The sequence below is a fragment of the Leptodactylus fuscus genome, chromosome 3, assembly GCF_031893055.1.
Source record: "Leptodactylus fuscus isolate aLepFus1 chromosome 3, aLepFus1.hap2, whole genome shotgun sequence".
Classification (NCBI taxonomy): Eukaryota; Metazoa; Chordata; class Amphibia; order Anura; family Leptodactylidae; genus Leptodactylus; species Leptodactylus fuscus.
The window spans coordinates 244,780,621-244,805,398 of record NC_134267.1 but is presented as its reverse complement, the minus strand read 5'-3'; the positions used below and the strand labels follow the sequence as shown (position 1 = coordinate 244,805,398).

Sequence of the window (24,778 nt, the reverse complement as noted above, 5' to 3'; positions counted from 1 at the left end):
ATATACAGACCCCCGGCCCCCCCGGACATCACATGGTAAGAGGAGATATATATATTATATACAGACCCCCGGCCCCCCCGGACATCACATGGTAAGAGGAGATATATATATTATATACAGACCCCCGGCCCCCCCGCACATCACATGGTAAGAGGAGATATTAATATTCTTAATACGCATATGCAAAAAGAAAACATTGTCTCCTGGCATTCGTTGTATTATAGATATATAGTCCTTGCGGTCCTGACTGTGTCATACCCCATGTTTTAAGCCAACTGGACTAGTGTGGGGTGTAGCAGGAAGTTATTAGGGTCACCCCATAAGTAACCCCATAAGTGTCTGATGTATAGACAGATCTCCAGCCGCTCATGTATTCCGTCACTGTGTGTTTGTGTCTCCACAGATGGATCCAGTAGGAGAAATCCCCCCGAGAGATGTCCCCTGAGTCCTCTGTATTCCCAGGACTGCCCGGAGGAGAATGTCCCAGACAGTCAGCAGGTAGGGGGCGCTAAAGTTTCACCTAAATCTGACCATAAAGTGACTGGACCAAAGATATTACATTGTTTCTTCCCTGTTTAGGGTGAAGATCTGATGGATATTAAGGTTGAGGTTAAAGAAGAAGCAGAAGAGGAGACGGATTCCTGGACTGATCAGCAGTGTAAGGAGCGGAGACTTTCTCCTCTAGATACTACTACTCCCATCATCTCCTCATCACATGGCAATCTATCCCATCACTGTGTGTTTCCTACAGATGGAGCCATTGCCAGAAATCAGGGAGAAGATGTGACTGATATTAAAGCGGAGGCTGAAGAAGAGAGGATGAGGGGCCATCACCTGTGTAAGAGGGAAGTGGAGGAGGAGATTCCAGGAGGTGTTACCACAGGTACGGGGTCATGAATGGAGAAGGAGAAGTCCCAGGTTTCTAACAGTAGCAAAAGTTAATCTAACTCATAACAGATTAACAACACTGTCTTACAAAGTGTTAATTTGACTCTTTTAATGGCCTTTCAATGGCTTTTGGTGTCTTCTGAGATGGAACATCATTCTGCAGAAACTGAAGTTAAACAGTGCTACATCTGTTAATACAGGTAGACAGGGATTGGCATCAGGAAGCTTAGCAGGAGAGAACACAAATTCTTCAATAGACAGGAGCACAGGTATTGTTGCTTATAAAGCCTAAACTGGAAATTTCAGCTCATTATCTGTGTTCAATTCAAGTCCTCTTTACGGCTTAAAAGGAAAATAAAAACCAGATGGACAAGAACAAGAAAACACAAAGACCCTGTAGCGTGTGTGAAATCCTCAGAATGAATTTATAGCAATAGTTTATTATACAGTATGAAGCCGTACAATTCAGCTACTGTAGGTTCCGCCTAATGGTAATGATGCTTTTAAGTGGTGATTCCAATCAGAATTGCTATACCATATTAGGAATCCATACATTAAATGGGTTGTGCTTATGTAAGGGATACCTTGATCCAGACAAAAGAACTTTGGGTCACATTATGCCTTGAGCAGAAATATACAGCAGCTGGACATCGACATAGACAAAGGAATAAAGCAATCAGAATCAGAGAATCAGCAAAATCATGCTGCTAGAGCCCCACATATACAAAAGGTAAAATTCACCTATTTTTATGGAAGACTATTAAAGTTTGGTGAATTTTACTACTGGCTGGTGAGTGCCCTGATTTTTTCTATTTTTTTGCACTAAATTGAGGCGAAGATGGCCGACACTATTCTTCTGAATCAGAGGTCACATGTTTTCGGCAGCCAATGGGTTTTTTCAATTTTTTTCCCTGCCTCCGTTGTCGTAGTTCCTGTCCCACCTCCTCTGCACAGTTATTGGTGCAAAAACCGTGCCAGGGAAGGTGGGAGGGGACACAAATTTTTACTGCATTTGCAGCCTTGTATTCGATTGGAATCGAATACATCGAATGGCCTGATATTCAATCGAATACCTATTAGATTGAACAGCGTTCACTCATCTCTACTAGTGACCTATCTGTCTAATTTCTAGCTCTCTATCACAGACACAGCGACATTATGTAGAAGTGAAAGTGATATTATTATATTCAGGGGTTTCTTCAGACCTTATAGTATAATAAGTGGAGGTTCAAGGGAGGTGTAAAAAATAGAAAAACATTCCTGCTCTTTTACCTCCTTTACCTCCTTTGGGCCTCCTTGCGGCGTCTGGCGCGCTGTCTCCACCTCCTAGCTGATGTCACTCTCCTCTCCCAGGGTCACCATTGAGGCCTATTCAGAATGGTCATGTGACTGCTGGTGGCCCAATCTCAGGCATCTGCGACTACCGAAAGCGTATGACATCAAAGGAGAGCACCGCACTCTACTAGGGGGCTCAAAAGAAGTAACGGAGTGCATGATTTTTTCCCCCTTTTTTTATTGAGCCTGAGCCTCTACCTATTACTCTTTGGGGTCTGACGAAACTCCAAGGTATAATGCGGTGGCCATTTTAGTTCACCTGATGAATCTCCATTTGTTCAGTTTTATTTAAAAAAAAACTGAACGATTTGGAATGTTTAGGTTGATCTGGGCTCTGTATGCATTGCTTCCCTCCCCTCCTTTATCCACACGACAACAAATGCAGAAGCCAAAAGGCCAATCGTACAAAACAGAAGGATGAATGTGCAAATGTGGCAGAAAGGTAGAAGAACTTGTACACAGGTCGGTCAGACAGTCTCCAGCATCAAACAGAAAAATAGTATGCAGGAGCCTAACTCATTACTCCGCCTCAGTGTGACTATCCCAGCAGGCAGGGATTGGCAGAAGGAAGCTTAGCAGTGCAGAACACAAATCCTTAAAGAAACAGGGGCACATACAGAGGTAGCCAGGTCTGCTAGGAAAGGCAGTATGCCAATAAGCACAGATGGCAACTGTTACAAGCGCTTCTCTCTCTGTCATTTATTCATTATAAACTACATCCAAATCTACTTGTCTGTTATCAGTCCTATAGGAATGTTATCATTTTCTCTATGTTTTGGGTAAAATATCATCAAATCCATTTTAATCCCAACAGAAATTCCCAGTAAGATCTGCGAGGGAAAATCCATGTTATTTATAAATGATAAAGGAGAAGATGAAGATATGATGGAGCGCTGCTCAGGAGAAAACCTCATTACCCCTAATGTACATCCAGGACCTCACAGTACAGATCCATCATATAATCCCCCGAATCATGAGGAACCTTCTGACCCAGCACAGATTGTGACCACAAGTACCAGCCATAATGGAGGGGAAAAGTTTCAGTGTGGTGAATGTGGAAAACAATTTAAATACAGATCAAGTCTTGACACACACAGAAGGATTCATACTGGAGAGAAGCCATATTCATGTTCTGAATGTGGGAAATGTTTCCTGAAAAAAGACAAACTTTTGAGACATCAGAGAATTCACACTGGAGAAAAGCCATATTCATGTTCAGAATGCGGGAAATGTTTTACGAACAAAGACAGACTTGTTACACATCAGAAAATTCACACAGGAGAGAAGCCATATTCATGTTCAGAATGTGGGAAATGTTTTCTGAATAAACAGCATTTGGTTGTACATACGAGAACTCACACAGGAGAAAAGCCAAATTCATGTCCAGAATGTGGGAAATGTTTTACAGATAAATCAAGTCTTAGTAGACATCGGAGAATTCACACAGGAGAGAAGCCATATTCATGCCCAGAATGTGGGAAATGTTTTATGACTAAACAGTATTTGGTTGTACATCAAGGAACTCATTCAGGAGAGAAGCCATATTCGTGTTTTGAATGTGGGAAATGTTTTCTGAAGAAAGACAAACTATTGAGACATCAAAAAATTCACACAGGAGAGAAGCCATATTCATGTTCAGAATGTGGGAAATGTTTTATGAACAAAGACAAACTTGTTACACATCAGAAAATTCACACAGGAGAGAAGCCATATTCATGTTCAGAATGTGGGAAATGTTTTCTGAATAAACAGCATTTGATTGTACATGAAAGAACTCACACAGGAGAGAAGCCAAATTCATGTCCAGAATGTGGGAAATGTTTTACAGATAAATCAAGTCTTATTAGACATCGGAGAATTCATACAGGAGAGAAGCCATATTCATGCTCAGAATGTGGGAAATGTTTTATGAATAATTGCAATCTTCTTAACCATGTGAGAATTCACACAGGAGAGAAGCCCTATCCATGTTCAGAATGTGGTAGATGTTTTATGACTAAACAACATTTGGTTGTACATCAAAGAACTCACACAGGAGAAAAGCCAATTTTATGTTCAGAATGTGGGAAATGTTTTACGGATATATCAGTTCTTAGTAGCCATCGGAGAATTCACACTGGAGAGAAACCATATTCATGTCCAGAATGTGGGAAATCTTTTATGACTAAAGGCAATCTTCTTAAACATGTGAGAATTCACACGGGAGAGAAGCCGTATTCATGTTCAGAATGTGAGAAATCTTTTATAGATAAATCAAGTCTTAACAGACATCAGAGAATACACACATAATTCATAATCAATATTTAAAAATAAATATTTCCAAAACTTTTGCAGTTCTACTGTATGTGGGGAAAACCCCCCAAAAAAACTGTCGATAGAATTAGTCTGAATCTTCTGAAATTGCACAGTCCAGAGTGACCGTGTGAAATTTATTACATAAAAGTTACAAGAAACACCCTGGTTAGTGTTTGATGCATACAAGTGCTTGAATTTAAAAAATTCTGGTAAAAATAAAGGTAATGTAAGAAAAGGAAGTGCCCGAGCTGGTGGTGTCAAGAGTCACAGATATGTTTTAGGATCTTACATGTGCTGTCCTAGCGGGCCAGATCTGCAGGCCGAGGATAAGCTGTGGTTGGCCAAACACAAAATTAGTAAGTTGTGTGAAGAGCGACTAAGAGCAGAACGTAGTAGGAGGACTTGAGAGGATAAGAATAGGGTTGAGCGATCGGGATCAGATTCCGATCGGCGATTGAGCAAATTTCACGATCAGGATCGGCTGGAAAATGATCACAAATCGGATTTTGAAATCTTTTCTCATAGAGAAGAATTGACTAGGGTCGAGCGATTGGATAGGAAGAAATCGGATTCCGATCGGCGATCCAGCAAATTTCACAATCGCGATCGGCTGGAAAATGATCGGAAATCAGATTTTAAAATCGATCCTGAAATTTCAAGATCGGCTCAACCCTAGATAAGGGGTTACGTGAAGGCAGGTAGCAGGAGATGAGGTCAGAGATGTATGGAGGAGACAGGTTGTGGATGGCTTTGTATGTCAGCATTAACATTTTGTACTGGACTAGCATTTTTGTAGTTTCAGGGGCGAGGAAGGAGCAGATTCAATGGTGTTCTTGAGTTGGAGGCGGCAGGAGAGTTGAGAGCTTAGAAGTGTAACTTGAAGGATAGGTCAGAGTCAAAGGTTATCCCAAGGTAAGAGATAAGATAATCCTTTAATAGTCCCACCTTGGGGAAATTTCAGCGTGTTACAGCAGCATAGTAGTACAGATACAGGATAATACACAGTAATATGTTACAGACGTAGACACAGATAAGCTGAGAAGAGAAGATATACTAGGAGTCCATGGCAGCTAAGGAAAAACAGAAGAGAAAGAGGAAGACCTCATGGTCATCCTCATAATCATTAGTTCTCTGGGCGGAGAGCTCTTCGTTTGGTCTGATGTAGATTATACAGCCTGGTCGCGGTTGGAAGGAAGGACCTGCGATAGCGCTCCTTCTCACACTTGGGGTGAAGCAGACGGTCACTTACAGTGCTGCCAAGTCCCATCAGGGTCCCATACATGGGGTGGGATTTGTTCTCCCGCATGGAAGTCACCACAGACAGTATCCTTCTGTCACCCACCACCTGTACTGGGTCCAAGGGGCTCCCCAGGACAGAGCTGGCCCTCCTGATCAGCCTGTCAAGTCTATTTCTGTCCCTGGTTGATATACTGCTTCCCCAGCAGGCCACACCGAAAAAGATGGCTGAGGCAACCACAGAGTTGAAGAAGGCCCTAAGAAGTGTCCCCCGGACTCCGAAGGCCCTCAGCCTCCTGAGCAGGTAGAGTCTGCTGTGGCCCTTTCTGTGCAGCGCCTCCAGGTGATCAGCCCAGTCTAGTTTATTATTGAGGAGCACGCCCAGGTACTTATAGGTCCTGACTATCTCAATACATGTTCCTTGGATCTCCACCGGGGTCGGAGCACCTCTCCGTTTACTAAAGTCCACCACCATCTCCTTGGTCTTCCCAGCATTAATGCTGAGCTGGTTCTGCTGGCACCATTCAACAAAATCCTGGTTTAAGTCTCTGTATTCCCTATCATCGCCATCAGTGATAAGGCCGACTATAGCAGAGTCATCGGAGGACTTCTGTAAGTAACAGCTGGATGAGTTGTGCCTGAAGTCAGCAGTGTACAGTGTGAAGAGGAATGGGGCAAGCACTGTACCTTGAGGTGCCCCCGTACTACAGATCACAGTGTCAGACACACAGTCCTGGGCTCTCACATACTGAGGGCGGTTTGTCAGGTAGTCTAGGATCCAGTTGGACAGGTGATGGTCCACTCCACCAAGGTTCAGCTTCTCCCTCAGTAGCCCTGGCTGAATGGTGTTGAACGCACTGGAGAAATCAAAGAACATTATTCTCACAGTGTTCCCGGGTTTCTCCAGGTGAGAGAGAGCTCTATGAAGAAGGTGGATGATGGCATCATCTACCCCAATGCCTGGCCGGTAGGCAAACTGGAGGGGGCCAGAGCGGAGCTCACTAGGGGGCGTAGGTGTGTCAGGACCAGTCTCTCTAGGACCTTCATCAGGTGTGATGTCAGTGCTACAGGTTGGTAGTCATTGTAGCCCATCGGGTTGGGTTTCTTTGGGACTGGTACCACGCAAGATGTTTTCCACAGTTGAGGTACCACTCCCAGCTTCAGGCTCATATTGTACATGTGCGTTATAATACCACACAGCTGGTCACTGCACATTTTAAGAACTCTTGCGCTTATACCATCAGGTCCCCCCGCTTTGTTCGCTCTAATGTTCTTCATTTCCTTACACACCTGAGACTCCTGCAGGATCAGATAGTCAGATTGCAGTTGACCGCAGGTCGGTGGGGGTTGGGTCTTGGTGTGTGTGGGGAGGGCGGTTGGCTGACATGCTGGTGGAGGGAGCATTTGCTTGGAGTCGAATCTATTGAAGAATAGATTAAGCTCGTTAAGCCACTTCCTGTCCCCTAAGGTAACTGACTTATGGGACTGGGGAACGTATGGTCTCATTAATTAAGACAGATGGGTCCGTTATAGGGGCCTTACAAGATGGGGTGCAGATGATGAACTCCATTTTCTCCATGTTGAGTTTGAGAAAGCAGGAGGAGGGAAAGGAGGCTACGGCCGCTAGACACTCTGGAACTTTGGAGAACAGAGAGGTCATGTCTGGACCAGAGATGTATATTTGAGTGTCGTCAGCATAACAATGGTATTAGAAACCATGAGATTCTATGAGTTGGCCCAGGCCGAAGGTGTAGATGTAGATGCAGATCTGAGATGTCAAGGGATGAGAGTGTTTCTAACAAGAGGGAGTGGTCGGCTATGTTAAAAGTGGAGGAAAGGTTGAGAAGGAGGAGGACAGAGTAGTGACACTTGGCTCTGGCAGTTAGTAGGTTGTTTGTGACTGGTTAGTGCTGTTTCTGTGGAGTGATGGGGTTTGAAGCCTGACTAATCTGTCAAAGAGTAAGTTGGACAAGAGATAAAAAAATAATTCATAGTGTCCTCTGAGTCCCGGGAGTGAGGATATGGCACAGAGCGCACGGATGACAAGGCAATTAAAGGGGTTGTCCAGTCAAAAATGTTAACGTTTAAATAAGCTGGGGCAGTGAAAGTAAATAAATAAATCCACGCTCATCTGTCCCTGCTGCTCTGTTGTCATCCCTCGTCTCCCAGGTCATCTGACTCAGGTCTCTTCCAGCATTGTGCTCAAGCTGCTGATTTGCATCAGTGGTCACGTGACCACTGAGGCCAATCAGTGGACACAGGCAGAGGACTCGAGATGTCACAGGTAGTGATATTCAGGCCCTTCGCTAATTGGCACATGACTGCTGAAACCAATCAGCGACTTCAGCACTATGCCGGGAAGACACCGCCGGAGCAGATGAACTGGGAGGTGTGAGAGGACAATGGAACATCGGGAACAGGTGAGTATACGTTTTTTTTTATTTTTCTCACTGCCCCCAGCTTATTTAAATCTTAAAGAGTTGTCCATTTTTTCTTTTTTCCAGATTGTGGGATCTGATATAATAGAGAGGAGTGAAAATTTTAGTAAGGTGCGGTCAGAGAGCACAGTGGGAGAATTAAGGTCAGATAGGGAACAGAGGCTGGTAAAGATGAGGTCCAGTGCGTGTCCCCCTATGGGAGGGACAGAGGAGAACCACTGAGAGAGACCAAAGGAGGTGGTGAGGGTTAGGAGTTTGGAAGCAGAAGGGATGTTGAGCAATTGCATGAGCTAAGTGGTCATGTGGTCGAAGAAGGTAGTGGTAGGTCCTGGTGGACAGTATATGACAGCCACTTGAAGGTTGGAGGGTAAGTAAATGCGGACAGCGTACACTTTAAAGAAAGTGAGTCGGGTATTGACTGGATTGGGGTGAAGGAGCATTTGTTAAACAGGAGAAGGCCAACTCCTTCCCCAGGTTTGTTGTTGGGGCAGGGAGTGTACGAAAACTACAGAGTGCCATAGGAGAGCACAGGAGAGGAAGTGTCTGAGGGTGTCAGCCATGTTTCTCTGATACCAAGAAAAGAACGTTTATGAGAAATGAAAAGATTGTGGGTATGATCCAGGTTATTACATATGGAACGAGCATTCCACAGTGCACCGGGGAAGAGGGGGAGGAGCAGGAAGGATAGGTGTACAATTTACAGTGTTCCATATGGTGACGCTGGTTGTGTGGTGAGAGGAACATGTCCTGACATTAGAGATGTGCTGAGGTGGTCCAGGATCATAAGATATGTCGCCATCAATAAGGAGAAGCAGAGAGCGGGACAGCAGGTGTGTATAGGGGAGGTGTGAGGGGTTGTCTTTGTCTGGGGCAGAATACTTGCAGACTTGGGAGTGGCTGTGCAGAGAGGTCAGATGGTGGGGTAGAATAGATGTAGATTTTATTAGTAACTAGTTGGGGAGAACTTCAGCCGAGCCTAGTTTTTCAGATACTTAGGTCTCTATCAGGACTCTTTGCCCCGTTTCAACCCTTATCTACTGAGGTAGGGGGTAGTACGAGTGGAGGAGTAGGCGAAGTGTGTTGACTGCTAGTCTGTGTCATCCCTGGCAAAACCTTCTAAGATCAAGGCTTTGGGGGAATGAAAACTGTCTCTGTAGCCATCTGCAAGCTGCTGGTGAATCTGTGAAGCTGTTTAATAAAAGAGTTCTTTGGTTTACCCTGCAACACTGGACTCCTGAGTCGTGCCTGCATCCACCATCAAGGGCCCTTTTGAACACCATCACACCGGCTCAGCTAGGATAGGTCACCTCTCTCAACTAGAAGTGCCCTGGGGAAAGCAAGACTGCTATCAGCTACATCAGATAGTGCTGCAGGACCCCCCTTGGCTGCGCGCAGCCCTGGAGAGGGATTGGGGTGAGAGTGGAGCCTCCTCGGCCTAGCAGGTGGCACAGCCAGTGTCATCTTTACTCTCATTTCCTGGTCTCCTCTACTGAGTTGTACGTTGAAAGAGGTCCTTTTTAGAAGTTGGGGAAACACTAGAGTGTTACTTCTTATTGTATTGTTGTTTTTGTTTGTTTTCTCCTCTATGGCTGATAATCATTGATTAAGTAGATAATCTGTTTTCCCTTAGTTCTAACAGCAGCACAATATGGGGTATTTCTACCACTGTGTGCTGGTAGGACAGGCGGAATTTTTAATCAACATCTAAATGAATATGCATGACTAGGCCCTATAAGGGGGTACAGAGACCTCCCCCCCCCGCGTGTTAATACAAAGTACACAATCAAATCATATAGGGAGGGAAGCCTTGTGCTGCTGTTAGGGTTAAGGGAAAACAGATTATCTACATAATCAACGATTCCTTGTCGTTCTACAGCAGCACAATATGGGGAGAGTAATTCCCCTAGGGAGGGTTTCATCGTCTTACAGAGTTCAATACCGACTGCCCAAAGGCGGTAGCATCTGAAGTACGGGAACTCAATCTGTAGTGCTTCACAAAGGTAAGTTGGAAGGACCATGAAGCTGCAGAACAAATCTGATCCAGGGGCACCGCCCTCTTCTCTGCCACAAAGTCGAGACTGCTCTTGTAGAATGAGCCTTGAGAAAACACTGGAGGAGGCAACCCCTGTAACGAGAAAGCCACCTTAATGTCCTCTCTGACCCATCTGGAAATAGAGGCCTTAGGGGCCATAAGGCCCCTATGTCTCCCAACTAAGTTCACAAGAAGATTGTCCGATCTTCTGAAGGATCCTGTACGCCCAAGATAGGTATGCAAACACACCCCAAGGTCTAGAGTATGAAGTCTCACCACCTCCGGAAAGGAGGGAGCAGGAAAAAATACTGGCAGGGAAATCAATTGATTAATATTAACCAAGGAAGACACCTTGGGCCTAAACACTGGAAAAAAACGTAATTGGACCCTGTCCTCAAAAAGGAAATTATATGGTTCCTCAGAGCCATGGCACCTTTGTCCTCCTTCGGTGACCAGGTTCTGGGAGGGGGAAGCCTCCAGTATACGCCTTGACTCAAGACCATAAGCTAGGCAAAGCAAGTCCTATATGGCCAGAGCGGGATTATGGCAATCGCCTGGACCTGGTCCTGTCTGATTTTCATCAATACTTTGGGTATGTTGGAAATTGGAAGGAATATGTATACCAGACTGAACCTCCATGGGATGGACAGGGCATCCACTGCCAAGGGGTTGTCCTCCTGATACAGTGAATTGAGGGACCATTCTCCTAATACAGAAATAACCCGACTCAAATGATCCAGTACTATGTTCAGGAAGCCCTTGATGTGAACAGCGGATAAAAGGGTCACATTCCTTTCTTCCCATGAAAAAATCAGATTTGTCTCTCTCAGGAGACTTTGAGACCTGGTTTCTCTCTGCTTGTTCAGGTACATCACTATGGTCATACTGTCCGATTGGACTTTGACTGCCTTCTCCTTGAGGTATGGGGAGAAGTGAGGCATTGCCAGGTAAACAGCATTGAATTTCTTTTGATTGGAAGTTCCCACTTCTGGTCTGCTCCATCAACCTTGTACAGTCCTCTCCGAATGGGATTGCTTCGGTTGTCAACAGAGTCCAAAGCGGTTGGACCCATGACCTTCTGTCTTTCAGGTGTATCCTCCATCTGAGGGAAATACGGGTACTGGGAGAAAGGCAGATGTTTCTGGAAGCCCTAATAGGGACTTGTTCCAGGCCTTTAACACCTCCATCTGGAGGGGACACGAATACCATAAAACCCAAGGGACCGTCCTGGCCTAGGATGAAGTCAGGTCAATGACTCTCATGGCGGTTCTGATCGAAACACGCCGTGTCTTTACGAGAAAATGGGCAGAAGCCGGAAACTTGGATGGCAATTCTGAGATATTTTATGTGTGGCTGAAAAATAGGAACCTGCAAATATGCGTCGTTCAGATCTAAGGTTACCATAACTTCGCCTTGCTGGAGAAAAGATGTTTCGGAATCGACAGACTCCATCCTGGAATGCTTTTTTTTTTCCTTATAAAACGATTTAGATACCTTAGGTTTATAATTATCTCCCAGTCTCCTGATGGTTTTTTGCACCAAGAAGACTGGAGAGTAGACCCATGACCCTTCTTCCAAAGGGAGAACCTTCTCTAGGGCCCCTTTTTTGATGTAATCAAAGATGGATCTTTCCAGGATGGACTGATGAACAGCAGGCAGGACGCGTTGCGACAAAGCATCCGTGAGGAGGATGGGAAAACTTGATTGTGTTACCATGCTCCTCAACTTGCAGAGCCCAGGCGTCTTAAATGTAAATATGCCACACAGCCAGGAAGTGGGAGAGTCAACCTCCCACTGGTACATCGGTCAACAGTTGGGCTTCTTTTTAGGGTCATCCTTTGGGAGCCCACGCCCAGGTCCCCTAGGGCGAAATCTTGTGTGCCTCTGTGCTTGTGATATGGACCGAGAGGAGGAGCCACGACCCCTACTAGAGGACTCCTGTCTGCCTCTAGAAGCCTGGGGCAAGTGCTTGCCTTTACCATTGGCTAAGCCTCCATCAACTCATTAAGTCCACGCCCAAAGACCTTACCCAGCGCAAATGGTAGTGCACATAAGGCAAACTTTGAGGTAATATCTGCTATCCAGGGCTTGAGCCATAACGGCCTTCTGGCTGCCGTGGATAAGGCCTTGTTCTTAGAGGCTAGCTTCAGCTGCTGTCGGGAAGCTTCGCTCATAAAGTCGGCTGCCATAAACAGAGAACTCATTGAGGCTAAAATATCATCTCTAGGGACTCCGGAGTCAATATCCCATTCTAGCTGTGTCTAATCGGGCACGCCGGCTATCAGAAATCTCTGTAGAGGCTATGGCAACAGAAGGTTGAGCTTCAGCAGCCGAATAGTATTTTCGTAGGGTTCCATCCACCCGGCGATTCAGAAGGTCTTGCAGATTTGACCCATCATCCAGTGAAACCACTGTTTGGCTGGAAAGTTTTGCCACCGCCATATCAACTTTCGAGGGTTGACCCCCAACAATACAGCTGCAGAGATGCTATGGGATACATAGCTCCAAATGCTCTGGAGGTAATATGAGCTCACTCAGGGTACTTCTATTCCATCTCCATCAGCTTGGCCAGAGCTGCGTCCACATGGAAGGCCCTCAGCCCCCCAGTGGCGGACGAGGAGTCTTCCCCATCAACATCCTGATCCCTTGACCGGATGGACTTCAGCAGCCTACCAACTTGTCAATCGGAAATATAGGTTTGCTGGAATTAGTCTTCATCACCTGATGATATGGGTTTATCCACCATGTGCAACCTCTCTATAGAGGGCAATGACAATGAGCGCCTGTCCAGGCGTTGCTTCTTGGAGACTCCTCACAATCTGAACCTGCAAGATGCTTCTGCTCATGATGCTCCCCTCAGGAACAGAGGTGGCAGATACTCAAGGCAGGTAGAAACCCCAGGAGTCAAGTAGCCGAGTCAGGCAGATACTGATGACTCAGATGGCTGCCCTGGTAGCCAACAGTCAGATAAGCGCAGGTAGCCAAAAGTCACGCAGACACTATAGGTGGCAGCAGGCAGTAGCCGACAATCAAGTAAGAGATCAAGTAAGAGGCAGGTAGCCACCCCAAGTGGCAGGTAGCCCACAGTCAGGCAGATGCCGCAGATGGCAGCAGGCAGATAGACCAGGTGGTCAAAAAGGCCAGCAGCCCCCTCTGGTAGAGTACAAACAGAATAAACTCTACAGACAAAAGACTGCAATATAAACCTAGATCTTTCTCTCAGAAAGAAAGAAAAGGAAAAGACGAGAAAGACTTTAAGACTCCTTCTCCCAAACCATACAGGAGGCCACAGAGGCTCCTCCACCTGTCCCACCATCACAGGACAGAAAAAAACACATGGGGGGGGGAGGAGGTTCCTGTACCCTCATATAGAGCCCAGTCATGCATATTCATTTATAGGCTGATTAAAAATTCTGCCTGCCCTGCCAGCACACGGGCAGAAATCCCCCACATTGTGCTGCTGTAGGACAACAGGGAACAGTTATTGCTGCGTAAAAGGAACCTGTCAGGGTGATTTGGGGCACGAAACTACACAAGCCCTTATGGGAGCCTGTCAGAGCGCCCACAATATGCAGGAAGTATCCCACGGGCTCCATGTAGACTCCAAAGCCTCTTCTGTGTTATTCAGAATCGCGGTCAGGTTTCCTAAGGCTGGTCTTACACGACCGTATTGAATGTACACTAGTTACTGACTGGCATCATAGGCTCCGCAGATGTCCGTGTCCTCACTCACCCATGGACTTCTATGGGCGAGTATGCGCAGTGCCGTGAATTCACAGCACTGAATATAATGTGTCCGCATATGGTCCACAATTGAAAAACCTCAATTGCGGACTTACATTACGGTTGTGTAAGAACAGCCTAAGCTGCGGCCATCCTTCTTGCGAGCCCCAGTACCTGATAGAGGGTGAACACGTGTCCAGTGTAAGGCGATAGGGTGACAAGCTGTCTAGAGGATAGAGTAAGCATCGTATGTGACCAAGATATCTGTCACTGGTCCGGGCAGAATGGCCGACCAAAATCTGCTTATCATCTGCTCTAGAGATGAGCGAATGCAGTTCGATCGAATAGGTATTCGATCGAATATCATGGCGTTCGATGTATTCGTTCACAATCGAATACAAGGCCGCATGCGCAGTAAAAATTTGTGTCCCCTCCCACCTTCCCTGGCGCGTTTTTTGCACCAGTAATTGTGCAGAGGAGGTGGGATTGGAACTACGACAACGGAGGCAGTGAAAAAAGTTGAAAAAAATCCATTGGCTGCCGAAAACATGTGACCTCCCATTCATAAGAACGGCCGCCGCCCTATTCGCCATTTTTGCTGTCAGACATAGGGAGAGAAACATATCTGCTGAGGGCTAGATAGCGTTTAGCTTCAGATAGGCAGGCAAGAACGAAAGAAAAAAACCAACAGCTCTTCTCAGAGCTATACACTGTAGGGACATCAGTCCAGCTTTCCCCGGACGGTGGAAAACAGGGACACACAACAGATACAAGTTCATATATAGCAGAGAAACAGCTTTCATTGTTGGCTGTCCGCACACAGAATAGCAGGAATCCACAGCAGTGACTACATCATATAGAGCTGGAAAAAGCCTTGAATTTTTTTTTTTTTGGGGGGGGCCTGAAACATAGCAGCAATCCACAGCAATTACATGTTCATATAGCCGGAAAGAGCCTTGAATTTGGGGGGGGGGGGGCTGAAAAATAGCAGCAATCCACAGCAATTACAAGTACATATAGCTGGAAAAAGCCTTGAATTTGGGGGGGGGGGGGGGTGTGAAACATAGCAGCAATTACAAGTACATATACCTGGAAAATGCCTTGAATTTTTTTTTTTCTGGGGGGGGCCTGAAACATAGCATCAGTCCACAGCAATTACATGTTCATATAGCCGGAAAGAGCCTTGAATTTGGGGGGGGGGGGGGCTGAAAAATAGCAGCAATCCACAGCAATTACAAGTACATATAGCTGGAAAAAGCCTTGAATTGGGGGGGGGGGGTGAAACATAGCAGCAATTACAAGTACATATACCTGGAAAATGCCTTGAATTTTTTTTTTCTGGGGGGGGGGGGGCCTGAAACATAGCATCAGTCCACAGCAATTACAAGTACATATAGCTGGAAAAAGCCTTGAATTTTTTTGGGGGGCCTGAAACATAGCATCAATCTACAGCAATTACAAATACATATAGCTGGAAAAAGCCTTGAATTTTTTTTTTTTTTTTTTTTTTTTTTTGGGGGGGGGGGGCTGAAACATAGCAGCAATCCACAGCAATTACAAGTACATATAGCTGGAAAAAAAAAACTTGAATTTTGTTGTTTCGGGAAAAATTGCAGCAGTCCACTGCACTTACTTCTTGCTATATACATGCAAAGCAGCTTTTCAGGCTGTGTAACCCCAAAACAAGGATACAGAGCAATTAGGTTAGGCTATGTACGCTCAATCCAGATATCCAGGGTATGTACCCCCAAAACCTAGGTGGGAGACACCGAAATTCAGTCCAGTTATCTCCGCTCAATACAGTTGTTCACAGTGTGTAACCCCAAAACCTAGGTGGGGGAGACAGAATTCCAGTCAGGCTCTGTCCGCTCTTTTCAGTTTTTCACGGTGTGTAACCCCAAAACTTAGGTGGGAGAGACAGGAATGCAGTCAGGCTATATCAGCTCAATCCAATTTTTAAGGTCTACCCCTTGTATTTTTCATTTATTTCTGTGACATTATTTCAACCAATAACTCAAGCAGTACAAGCACCGGACACTGGTACTAGAACACTGAAAACTGCTCTATAAATGTAGTACAACTGCAGCCATTACTTCTCTGCCCTTTTGAGGAAACCCGCACCATTCACTTGATATACTTTCAAGGCTTTTTCTCTTCTCTTTTGCTGTAATACACAAATCTCCTGAAGTTCCTTTGGGAGCTCAGAGGAGGTGGCCTCAGTGCTGAGAAACACATCTGATGTCCCTTGGCGATATGCATTAAGAGAACCATCAACCAACCAAGTGTAATCAGCTAGCATAGCAGCAAGCATGGCTAAACGCAGAGAAAAAAGGTGTACCACTTCTAGAGATCGTAACTTCAGTGCTGCAGTTGCCAATGGATGGTCACACTAGATGTTCAAATTGTCCTTCATTAAAGTTTCCTTATACTTTAGGAAAGAAACGTGTGAGGGTGAAAGGTTGAGAGATATGACATCAAACAATCCTTAACTGTACTTGGGTGACTGGGAAGAAAGCCACCAGTTTCCATTGAGAATAGGTAGACATCAGCGACCTGAGTATCAAATACATTGTTTAGTATCACACCGTATTGAGGGAAAGTGGCTCAACAGAGGGAGAGACAGTAAAAGGACCCAAAAATAGATCTTGGGTGGGGGTAAGGGTGGGATGACTCTGTTGGGAAGATTGGGCATGTTGGGAGGAAGGAGGGGCAGACTCTTGGGTATGAACACGACTGCAGGTAGTGGCTGACCGGCTGCTGTAAAAGCAAGGGGGCGTGCTTGAATTTTTTTTTTTTTTTTTTTTGGGGGGGGGGGGGGGTCTGAAAAATAGCAGCAATCCACTGCATTTACAAGTCCATATAGCTGGAAAAAAAAAAACTTGAATTTTGTTGCTTCTTGAAAAATTGCAGCAATCCACTGAAGTTACTTCTTGCTATATACATGCAAAGCAGCTTTTCAGGGTGTGTAACCCCAAAACAAGGATACAGAGCAATTAGGTCAGGCTATGTCCGCTCAATCCAGATATCCAGGGTGTGTACCCCCAAAACCTAGGTGGGAGAGACAGAATTTCAGTCAGGCTATGACCGCTCTTTTCAGTTTTTCACGGTGTGTAACCCCAAAACTTAAATGGGAGACCCAGAAATTCAGTCAGGCTATATCAGCTCAATCCCATTTTTAAGGGTCTCTCCCCCTAAAGCTAAGTGTGATACACAGCAATTCAGTCAGGCTATATCAGCTCAACCCAATTTTTTGTTCAATCCAGTATTGTTTGCACTCTATGATGTGAACTATGATTTTGTCTCTTGAAAAGCAACCAGACATCAAGTCAGCCATGTGTGCCAGTGTGTTACTTGGCATGACTTTGCTGCCCCCAACTGTAAGGGTCACTCTCCATTTTCCACTCCCCTTCACACCATCTGTGGTGAAGCAATGGGATGCACTGAAGTGCACCCTCAAGCCTCGTGTGGGACAGGGACATCAGATGCCACTCCATCCCCTCGTCTTCCTCCGCCAGCCAACGGTGCGAAGATGAGAGGAGTGTGCTCTGAATGTTTTCTGCCTAGCAGACGCTACTTCTCGCTTACGAAAATGGCCCCACTTTGACCAGTATATCAGGCACAATAGTGTTGGTTTCAAAGAACCTTTGCACCAAGTTGAAAACGTGGGCCATGTGTGGACTGTGTTTGAGTCTGGCAAGCTACAGATCTGCTACCAGGTTCCGGCCATTATCACACAAGAAAAAAAATCCTGGCCCCAGGTGTAGCAGGGAAAAACACATTGCCTCCGAGGTCAGGGATGCCATCCTGGCTGAGATGGCAGTGTGCTGTCTGTCCCCCAAGTTGATGAGCTTCAGCACGTCCTGCTGAGATTTCCCCACGCCAGTGTTACAGCTGGGGTGGAGGTTGCAGCGCAGTAGGCTTTCAGTTAACTCCTGCCATGAATTTTGGGCTGAGAGAGGAGATAGGCCAACCCAGTTTGCACCCCGAGCCCAGACCCCACTACATTCACCCTACCTGTTATTAAAGATAAGCAGCATCCCTGACCGCAGGCGCTTGTCCATGCGTCGGTGGTCAAGTGGACCTTGCAACAAAGCGCGGAGCTATGGGCCCAACTGATGTTATGGGACATGTGCAGGCGCAAGGCGGGGACAGCACACCAAGAGAAGTAGCAATGGCTAGGCCCAGCATAGGGAGGTGCCCCAGCTGCCATCTGGTGATGGAAGGCCTGGGTATCCAGAAGCATAAAAGCCAACATCTCCAGGACCAGCAGTTTTAAGATGAGGCCGTTATTATTATTATTATTTATTTATATAGCACCATTAATCCCATGGTGCTTTACATTTGGGGGGTTACATACAATACACAGAATATACAGGTAGATATAATACTAACAATGACTGACTGGCACAGTGGGGTAGAGGGCCCTGCCCACGAGGGCTTACAATCTATGAGGGAAGGGGGGTAGAGACAGAAGGAGAGGGGGAGACTGTACAGATGGCGGTGCGGTGATAGTGTTATTGGGGGGTGTAGGCCTTCCTGAATGGGGGAGTCTTCAGCGCCTTCTTGAATCCTGTGATTGTGGGGGTCAGTCTTATGTGTCGTGGTAAGGAGTTCCAGAGTATGGGGGATGCACGAGAGAAATCTTGGAGATGGTTGTGTGAGGAGCGGATGAGAGCAGAGTGGAGTAGGAGGTCATTGGAGGATCTGAGGTTACGTGTGGGCAGGTACGGGAGATGAGGTCAGAGATATATGGAGGGGACAGGGTGTGGATGAGGTCAGAGATATATGGTGGGGACAGGTTGTGGATGAGGTCATAGATATACGGAGGGGACAGGGTGTGGATGGCTTTGTATGTTAGCGTTAGTAGCTTGAACTCAATTCGCTGGGCTATAGGTAGCCAGTGGAGGGACTGGCAGAGGGGAGCAGCTGATGAAGATCGGGTGGTGAGGTGGATTAAGCGAGCAGCGCAGTTTAGGGTGGACTGGAGGGGGGCGAGGGTGTTAGCTGGGAGTCCATGGAGAAGGGTGTTGCAGTAGTCTAGGCGGGAGATTATGAGGGCCTGGACGAGCATCTTGGTGGTTTCCTGGGTGAGGAAGGGGCGAATTCGGTGGATGTTCTTGAGCTGGAGGCGGCAGGAGGTGTTGAGGGCTTGAATATGTGGCTTGAAGGATAGTTCAGAGTCCAGGGTTACCCCAAGGCATCGGGCCTGTGGGACAGGGGTAATTGTGGTTCCATTAACTTTGATAGATGGGTCGGGTGGAGGGGCCATACAGGATGGGCTGAAGATGATAAACTCTGTTTTCTCCATGTTGAGTTTGAGAAAGCGGGAGGAGAGGAAGGAGGCTACGGCTGCTAAACAATCTGGAATTCTGGCCATCAGGGAGGTCATGTCTGGTCCAGAGATGTAGATTTGGGTGTCATCGGCATAGCAGTGGTACTGAAAGCCGTGAGATTCTATGAGTTGGCCCAGGCCAAGGGTGTAGATGGAGAACAGGAGGGGTCCTAGGACGGAGCCCTGGGGGACACCTACAGAGAGAGGGCGTGGTGAGGGGGTGGTGTGCGAGTGGGAGACACTGAATGTGCGGTCAGAGAGGTATGAGGAGATCCAGGAATGGGCCAGGTCTGAAATACCAAGGGATGAGAGAATTTCTAACAGGAGGGAGTGGTCAACTGTGTCAAAGGCAGAGGAGAGGTCGAGGAGGAGGAGGACAGAGTAATGGCGCTTGGCTTTGGCGGTTAGCAGGTCGTTAGTGACTTTTGTTAGGGCAGTTTCAGTGGAGTGCCGGGGTCTGAAGCCTGACTGAAGTCTGTCAAAGAGCAGGTTGGATGAGAAATAGGAGGAGAGTTCGGAGTGGACATGCTGCTCAAGAAGTTTTGAGGCGTACGGGAGCAGAGAGATGGGGCGATAGTTGGCAGGAGAGGACGGGTCAAGGGACGGTTTCTTAACCCGTGACAGTGACAGGAGTGACAGTGGCGTGTTTGAAGGCTGAGGGGAAGGATCCATTGGTTAGGGATAGATTGAAGAGATGGGTTAGGGCTGGAGTAATGACTTCAGCGAGTTTGGGGATGAAATGTGACTGAATTGGGTCGAGCATGCAGGATGTGAGGTGGGATTTGGAGATAAGGGAGGAGAGTTTTTCGTCAGTTATGGAGGAGAAGCAGGTCAGGGATGAGGAACAGTAAGTAGTTGGGTAGAGGGGTTGTCGGGGGAGTAGGGTGAGACTGTCTCTGATGGTGTCAATTTTAGTTTTAAAGTAAGAGGCAAAGTCGTCAGCTGAGATAAGTGATGTCGGAGGGGGGGCGGGAGGACGGAGGAGGGAGTTGAAGGTGGAGAATAGCTGTTTGGGGTTGCGAGAGAGTGAAGATATGAGTGTGGTGAAGTAGACCTGCTTTGCGGAGGTGAGTGCGTTCTTAAAGGGGCTCTATCACTAGGAAAAGTCATTTTTAACTAATCACACCTTTGCATAGCCCTTAGAAAGTCTATTTCACACCTACCTTTTGTATGTAGATTGCCTCACTGGTTTCTGAATAAGTCCGTTTATATTCATATGCTAATTAGACTAGTGCACGATAGATGGTGCACACCTCTCTCTATTGTCTTCTATGGGAGACGGCTCCTGTTGACTCGCTTCCTGTTTGCTTCACACACATAGAAGATAATGGGAGAGAGGAGGCTGCTGGGAACTTCCTGAGCTGGCTGGAGGCTCATTAGCATATGAATAAAAACGGACTTATTCAGAGACCACTGAAGCAATCTACATACTATAGGTAAGTGTGAAGTAGCATTTCTAAAGCCTATGCAAGCATGTGTTTAGATAAAAATGACTTTTCCCAGTGATAGAGCCCCTTTAAATGAGAGAACTGCTTCTTTGTACCTGAGGAAATCCTCCTGGGAGTGGCTTTTCTTCCAGAGGCGTTCTGCAACCCGTGAGGCATGTCTCAGTTTTTTAGTCAGGTCAGTGTGCCAGGGTTGTCTATTGATCGGTCGGGCTCTGGTGTATGTGTAGGGGGCTACAGAGTCAGGGGTTAAGAAAATGGTGTTATTATAGAAGGCAGCAGCGGCATCTGTGTCCTGGAGTGAGGAGATGTCAGCGAGTAGTAGGAGAGAGTCTGAGAGGGTGCAGGTGTCAAGGCGGTTGAGGTTCCTGTGGGGGCGTGTTGGTTTAGAGGTTGGGGTGTCTATTGGAGAGGAGAGGGCAGAGAATGTCAGCAGGTTGTGGTCAGAGAGCGTGGATGGAGAGTTAGAGAGGTTGCATATGGAGCAGAGGCGGGTGAATATTAGGTCTAGTGTGCCCCCCTTTATGTGGGTGGCAGAAGAGGACCATTGGGAGAGACCAAAGGAGGTGGTGAGGGACAGGAGACTGGAGGCGGAAGGGTGGTCTGTGTTAATGGGGATGTTGAAGTCGCCCATGATGATGGTGGGGGTGTCTGTGGAGAGGAAGTGTGTGAGCCAGGTGGTGAAGTGGTCGATAAAGGCAGCGGTAGGTCCCGGCGGTCGATATATGACGGCCAGTTGGAGGTTGGAGGGTGAGTAGATACGAACAGAGTGCACTTCAAAGAATGGAGGGGTGAGGGCAGGTAGCGCCTGGATAGGGGCAAATGAGCACTTGTCTGACAGGAGGACACCTACACCTCCACCAGGTTTGTTGAAGGCTTAGGCATGTGGGTGGCTTGTGCTGTACTTCTGCCTGCAATGAAACGCCTGGGAGATGGGGAGTGGCTGGGAAGAGGTGCATGATGGTGCAGGCCATGCTGGAAGCTATGGTAGCTGCCTAGAGTTGGTTGTTCCAGGGTTCTCTTACAGCAAATTGCCAAGTGAACTCAGATGAACAGCACTGAGGCCACCTCCTCTGAGATCCCAAGGGAACTTGACAGGAGTAGTGTATTGCAGAAATAAATAAGTGTAGGGCACAGAGGGATCAGAGAGGACAGAGCTGGGGTTGGCCAGGTACTCCCACAACATGCACCTATACTTGTCCCTCCTGGTGACACTAGGCCCCTCAGTGGTGGTAATTTGGCCAGGGGGGGCCATTAACGTGTCCCTCCTGGTAACAGTAGGCCCCTGAGTGGTGGTAAGTTGGCCTGGGGGGCCATTAACGTGTCCCAGACCTAGGAATAAGTCTTGCAACAGGGTAGAGTTTTGCATGCCTTTGCCTCTACCCACCGTTTTTGCTGCTTAGCTTCCCTCCACATCTACACTGCTTTCGCCCCTAGACATCACCCCAGTTTATGCCTCTGCTTCTAGCCATCTTTTTTGTTGATTTAGCTTCCCTCCACATCTACACTGCTTTTGCCCCTAGACATCACCCCTGTTCTTGTCGGGTCGGTGGCCAACTCCTCTTCCAATTGCTCACTGTCCCCTTACTGAAAACCGCACATAGCCACAGCTCGGGCCTGGTCTGGGTTGTACCCTGCACCCTACTTAACACAGCTGCCATATCCGGAGTTGTGATGAGCGCATGCTAATGTTTCGTGTCCAGTGGAAAGGATGGGATAGGATTTCACATAAGTCTGCCACCCATGGAAACTCATGGTACAGAAACTGCGGGAGCTGACTCTGAGGAACCCTTGGGTTTTGGACATGGTACTCCATCAAAGGGCTCTGCTGCTCACACACTCTACTCAACATGTGGTATGTCGAGTTCCAGCGTGTGGGGACGTCGCACATCAGCCGGTGTTCTGGCAGATGGAGGCGTTGCTGGAGGCTTTGGAGGCTAGCACCAGCTCCTGTACACTAGCAAAAGTGGACGCACAAGCGCCGCACTTTCACCAATGTCTTGTGTACATTGGGGTATGTTTTCAAAAAACGTTGCACCACTAAGTTAGAAGTGGGCCTGGCATGGAACGTGTTGGAGGCTGGCAAGCTCCAGAGCCACTATCAGGTTCCTGCCGTTATCACAAAAGACAAACATGCCTGGCCCCAGGTGTAGCAGGGAAACACATTGCCATCTCAAACAGGATGGCATCCCTGACCTTGGAGGCACTGTGCTGTCTGTCCCCCAAGCTGATGAGCTTCAGCGCAGCCTGCTGACGTCTCCCCACGCCAGAAGCTGGGGTCGATTCAATGGTGGAGGAGGAGGGTGGTGTTTCAGCACTCCTGCCAGGAATATTGGGCGGGGGAGACAAAGCAGGCCACCAGTTAGAAACCCGATCCCAACCTCAACTACATTCATCCAGGCTCACGTTAAGGGTCATAAAAGTGAATTTTGGGAGGTTTTACCATATCACACACATCCACAATGACAGTTCAGGGTGGGGACTGAAGGATTTCCCATTGTCTATTCCATCTGTGGCTGTCATGGGGAACGTGATTTAAAGGGGGGCTTGATAATGTTTGCTGAGCTTAAATTGGGGTTTGTGTCCCTCCATTTGGGGAGTAAAGAAGGTTTCCAGGTATTTTCCCCCCACTTTGATAGAGGTTTTGTTGAGTGTGGAAAGTGTGTAGTTGTTAGGCTGTGATGTTGGGGTAATAGAGGGACTTTGGTGTGTTAGATGCCCCCAGACATGCGCCCCCTGCTGGCCAAGTTACATTGCAGAGGTGTTGGTATCATTTCCTGGGGTGTCATAGTGGACTTGGTGACTCTCCTGAGGTGAATGGTGGGATCCCCCGAAACGGAGCGTTTTCTCCCATAGACTATAATGGGGTTCCATATTCCTTCCAATAGTCCAATAGTGAGCGGCTATTCATAACAAATAACGAACATCGAATATTCTACTGTTCGCTCATCTCTAATCTGCTCATATAATATATATCACTGTGTAATCTGATTATATACCGATATCTAACGTGTCCTGACTGCCCCGCCCCCACTGGTCACATCATAGTGACATCATCACAGGTCCTTCATCCTTCTCTCCTGAGCTCCGCCCCTATGTACTGGTCACATGATAGCGGTGACATCATCACAGGTCCTTCAGCTCATGCAGGTCCTGCTCGGTGGTCAGTGCTGTTGTCTTGTTCTCTCTGTTATCAGCCATTACCCCAGGCTATAGATATATATATATACTGTATATACAGCAGTGACTGCTCTCTCTGTTATCAGCCATTACCCCAGGCTATAGATATATATATATATATACTGTATATACAGCAGTGACTGCTCTCTCTGTTATCAGCCATTACCCCAGGCTATAGATATATATATATATATACTGTATATACAGCAGTGACTGCTCTCTCTGTTATCAGCCATTACCCCAGGCTATAGATATATATATATATACTGTATATACAGCAGTGACTGCTCTCTCTGTTATCAGCCATTACCCCAGGCTATAGATATATATATATATACTGTATACACAGCAGTGACTGCTCTCTCTGTTATCAGCCATTACCCCAGGCTATAGATATATATATATACTGTATATACAGCAGTTGCTGCTCTCAGGACACGTTCACACTGCGGCTACAAGGTAAGATTACATCAACACATCACATACAATGGGCCCCATCACTGGTGTCTGTGGGAATCCTCCTGTATCCATGTGAGGAGCTCCTGTATGTCACACATGATGTGGCTCCTGGAGGATTTCGGGCCCCTCCTCTCTCCTGCACTACTAGATCCTCCAGCTCATCCAGTTTCCTCCTCTTCTCCTCCAGACGCTCCTTCTCCTGAATGACCCACCAAGGATGGACAAGGACAGGACTGAGATCACCAGAAGAATATTAGACTTCACCTTGGAGATCATCTATCTGCTGAGCGGAGAGGTAACTGTACTACATTTCTATCATGTATCTGCTGAGCGGAGAGGTATCTGTACTACATTTCTATCATCTCCCTGCTGAGCTGTGAGGTATCTGTACTACATTTCTATCATCTATCTGCTG

The 24,778-nt window shown here is 47.0% G+C and overlaps 1 protein-coding gene and 1 pseudogene across 2 annotated transcripts in view; one reads left to right on the top strand and one right to left on the bottom strand.

The window, feature by feature from the left end:
- Positions 1-24,778, top strand: part of LOC142198389 (uncharacterized) — a 332,778-nt gene that overhangs the window by 28,214 nt on the left and 279,786 nt on the right. Inside the window, exons 4-7 of one of the 2 annotated variants that reach the window (XM_075269415.1) lie at positions 404-498; positions 580-658; positions 752-883; positions 3,038-4,408. In XM_075269415.1, coding sequence (XP_075125516.1) covers positions 404-498; positions 580-658; positions 752-883; positions 3,038-4,408 — 1,677 coding nt within the window. Of the gene's footprint in view, positions 1-403; positions 499-579; positions 659-751; positions 884-3,037; positions 4,669-24,778 lie in introns of those variants that run through there. The other variant, XM_075269416.1, reaches the window with a different exon arrangement.
- On the bottom strand, positions 16,037-24,435 carry LOC142196976 (piRNA biogenesis protein EXD1-like; annotated as a pseudogene).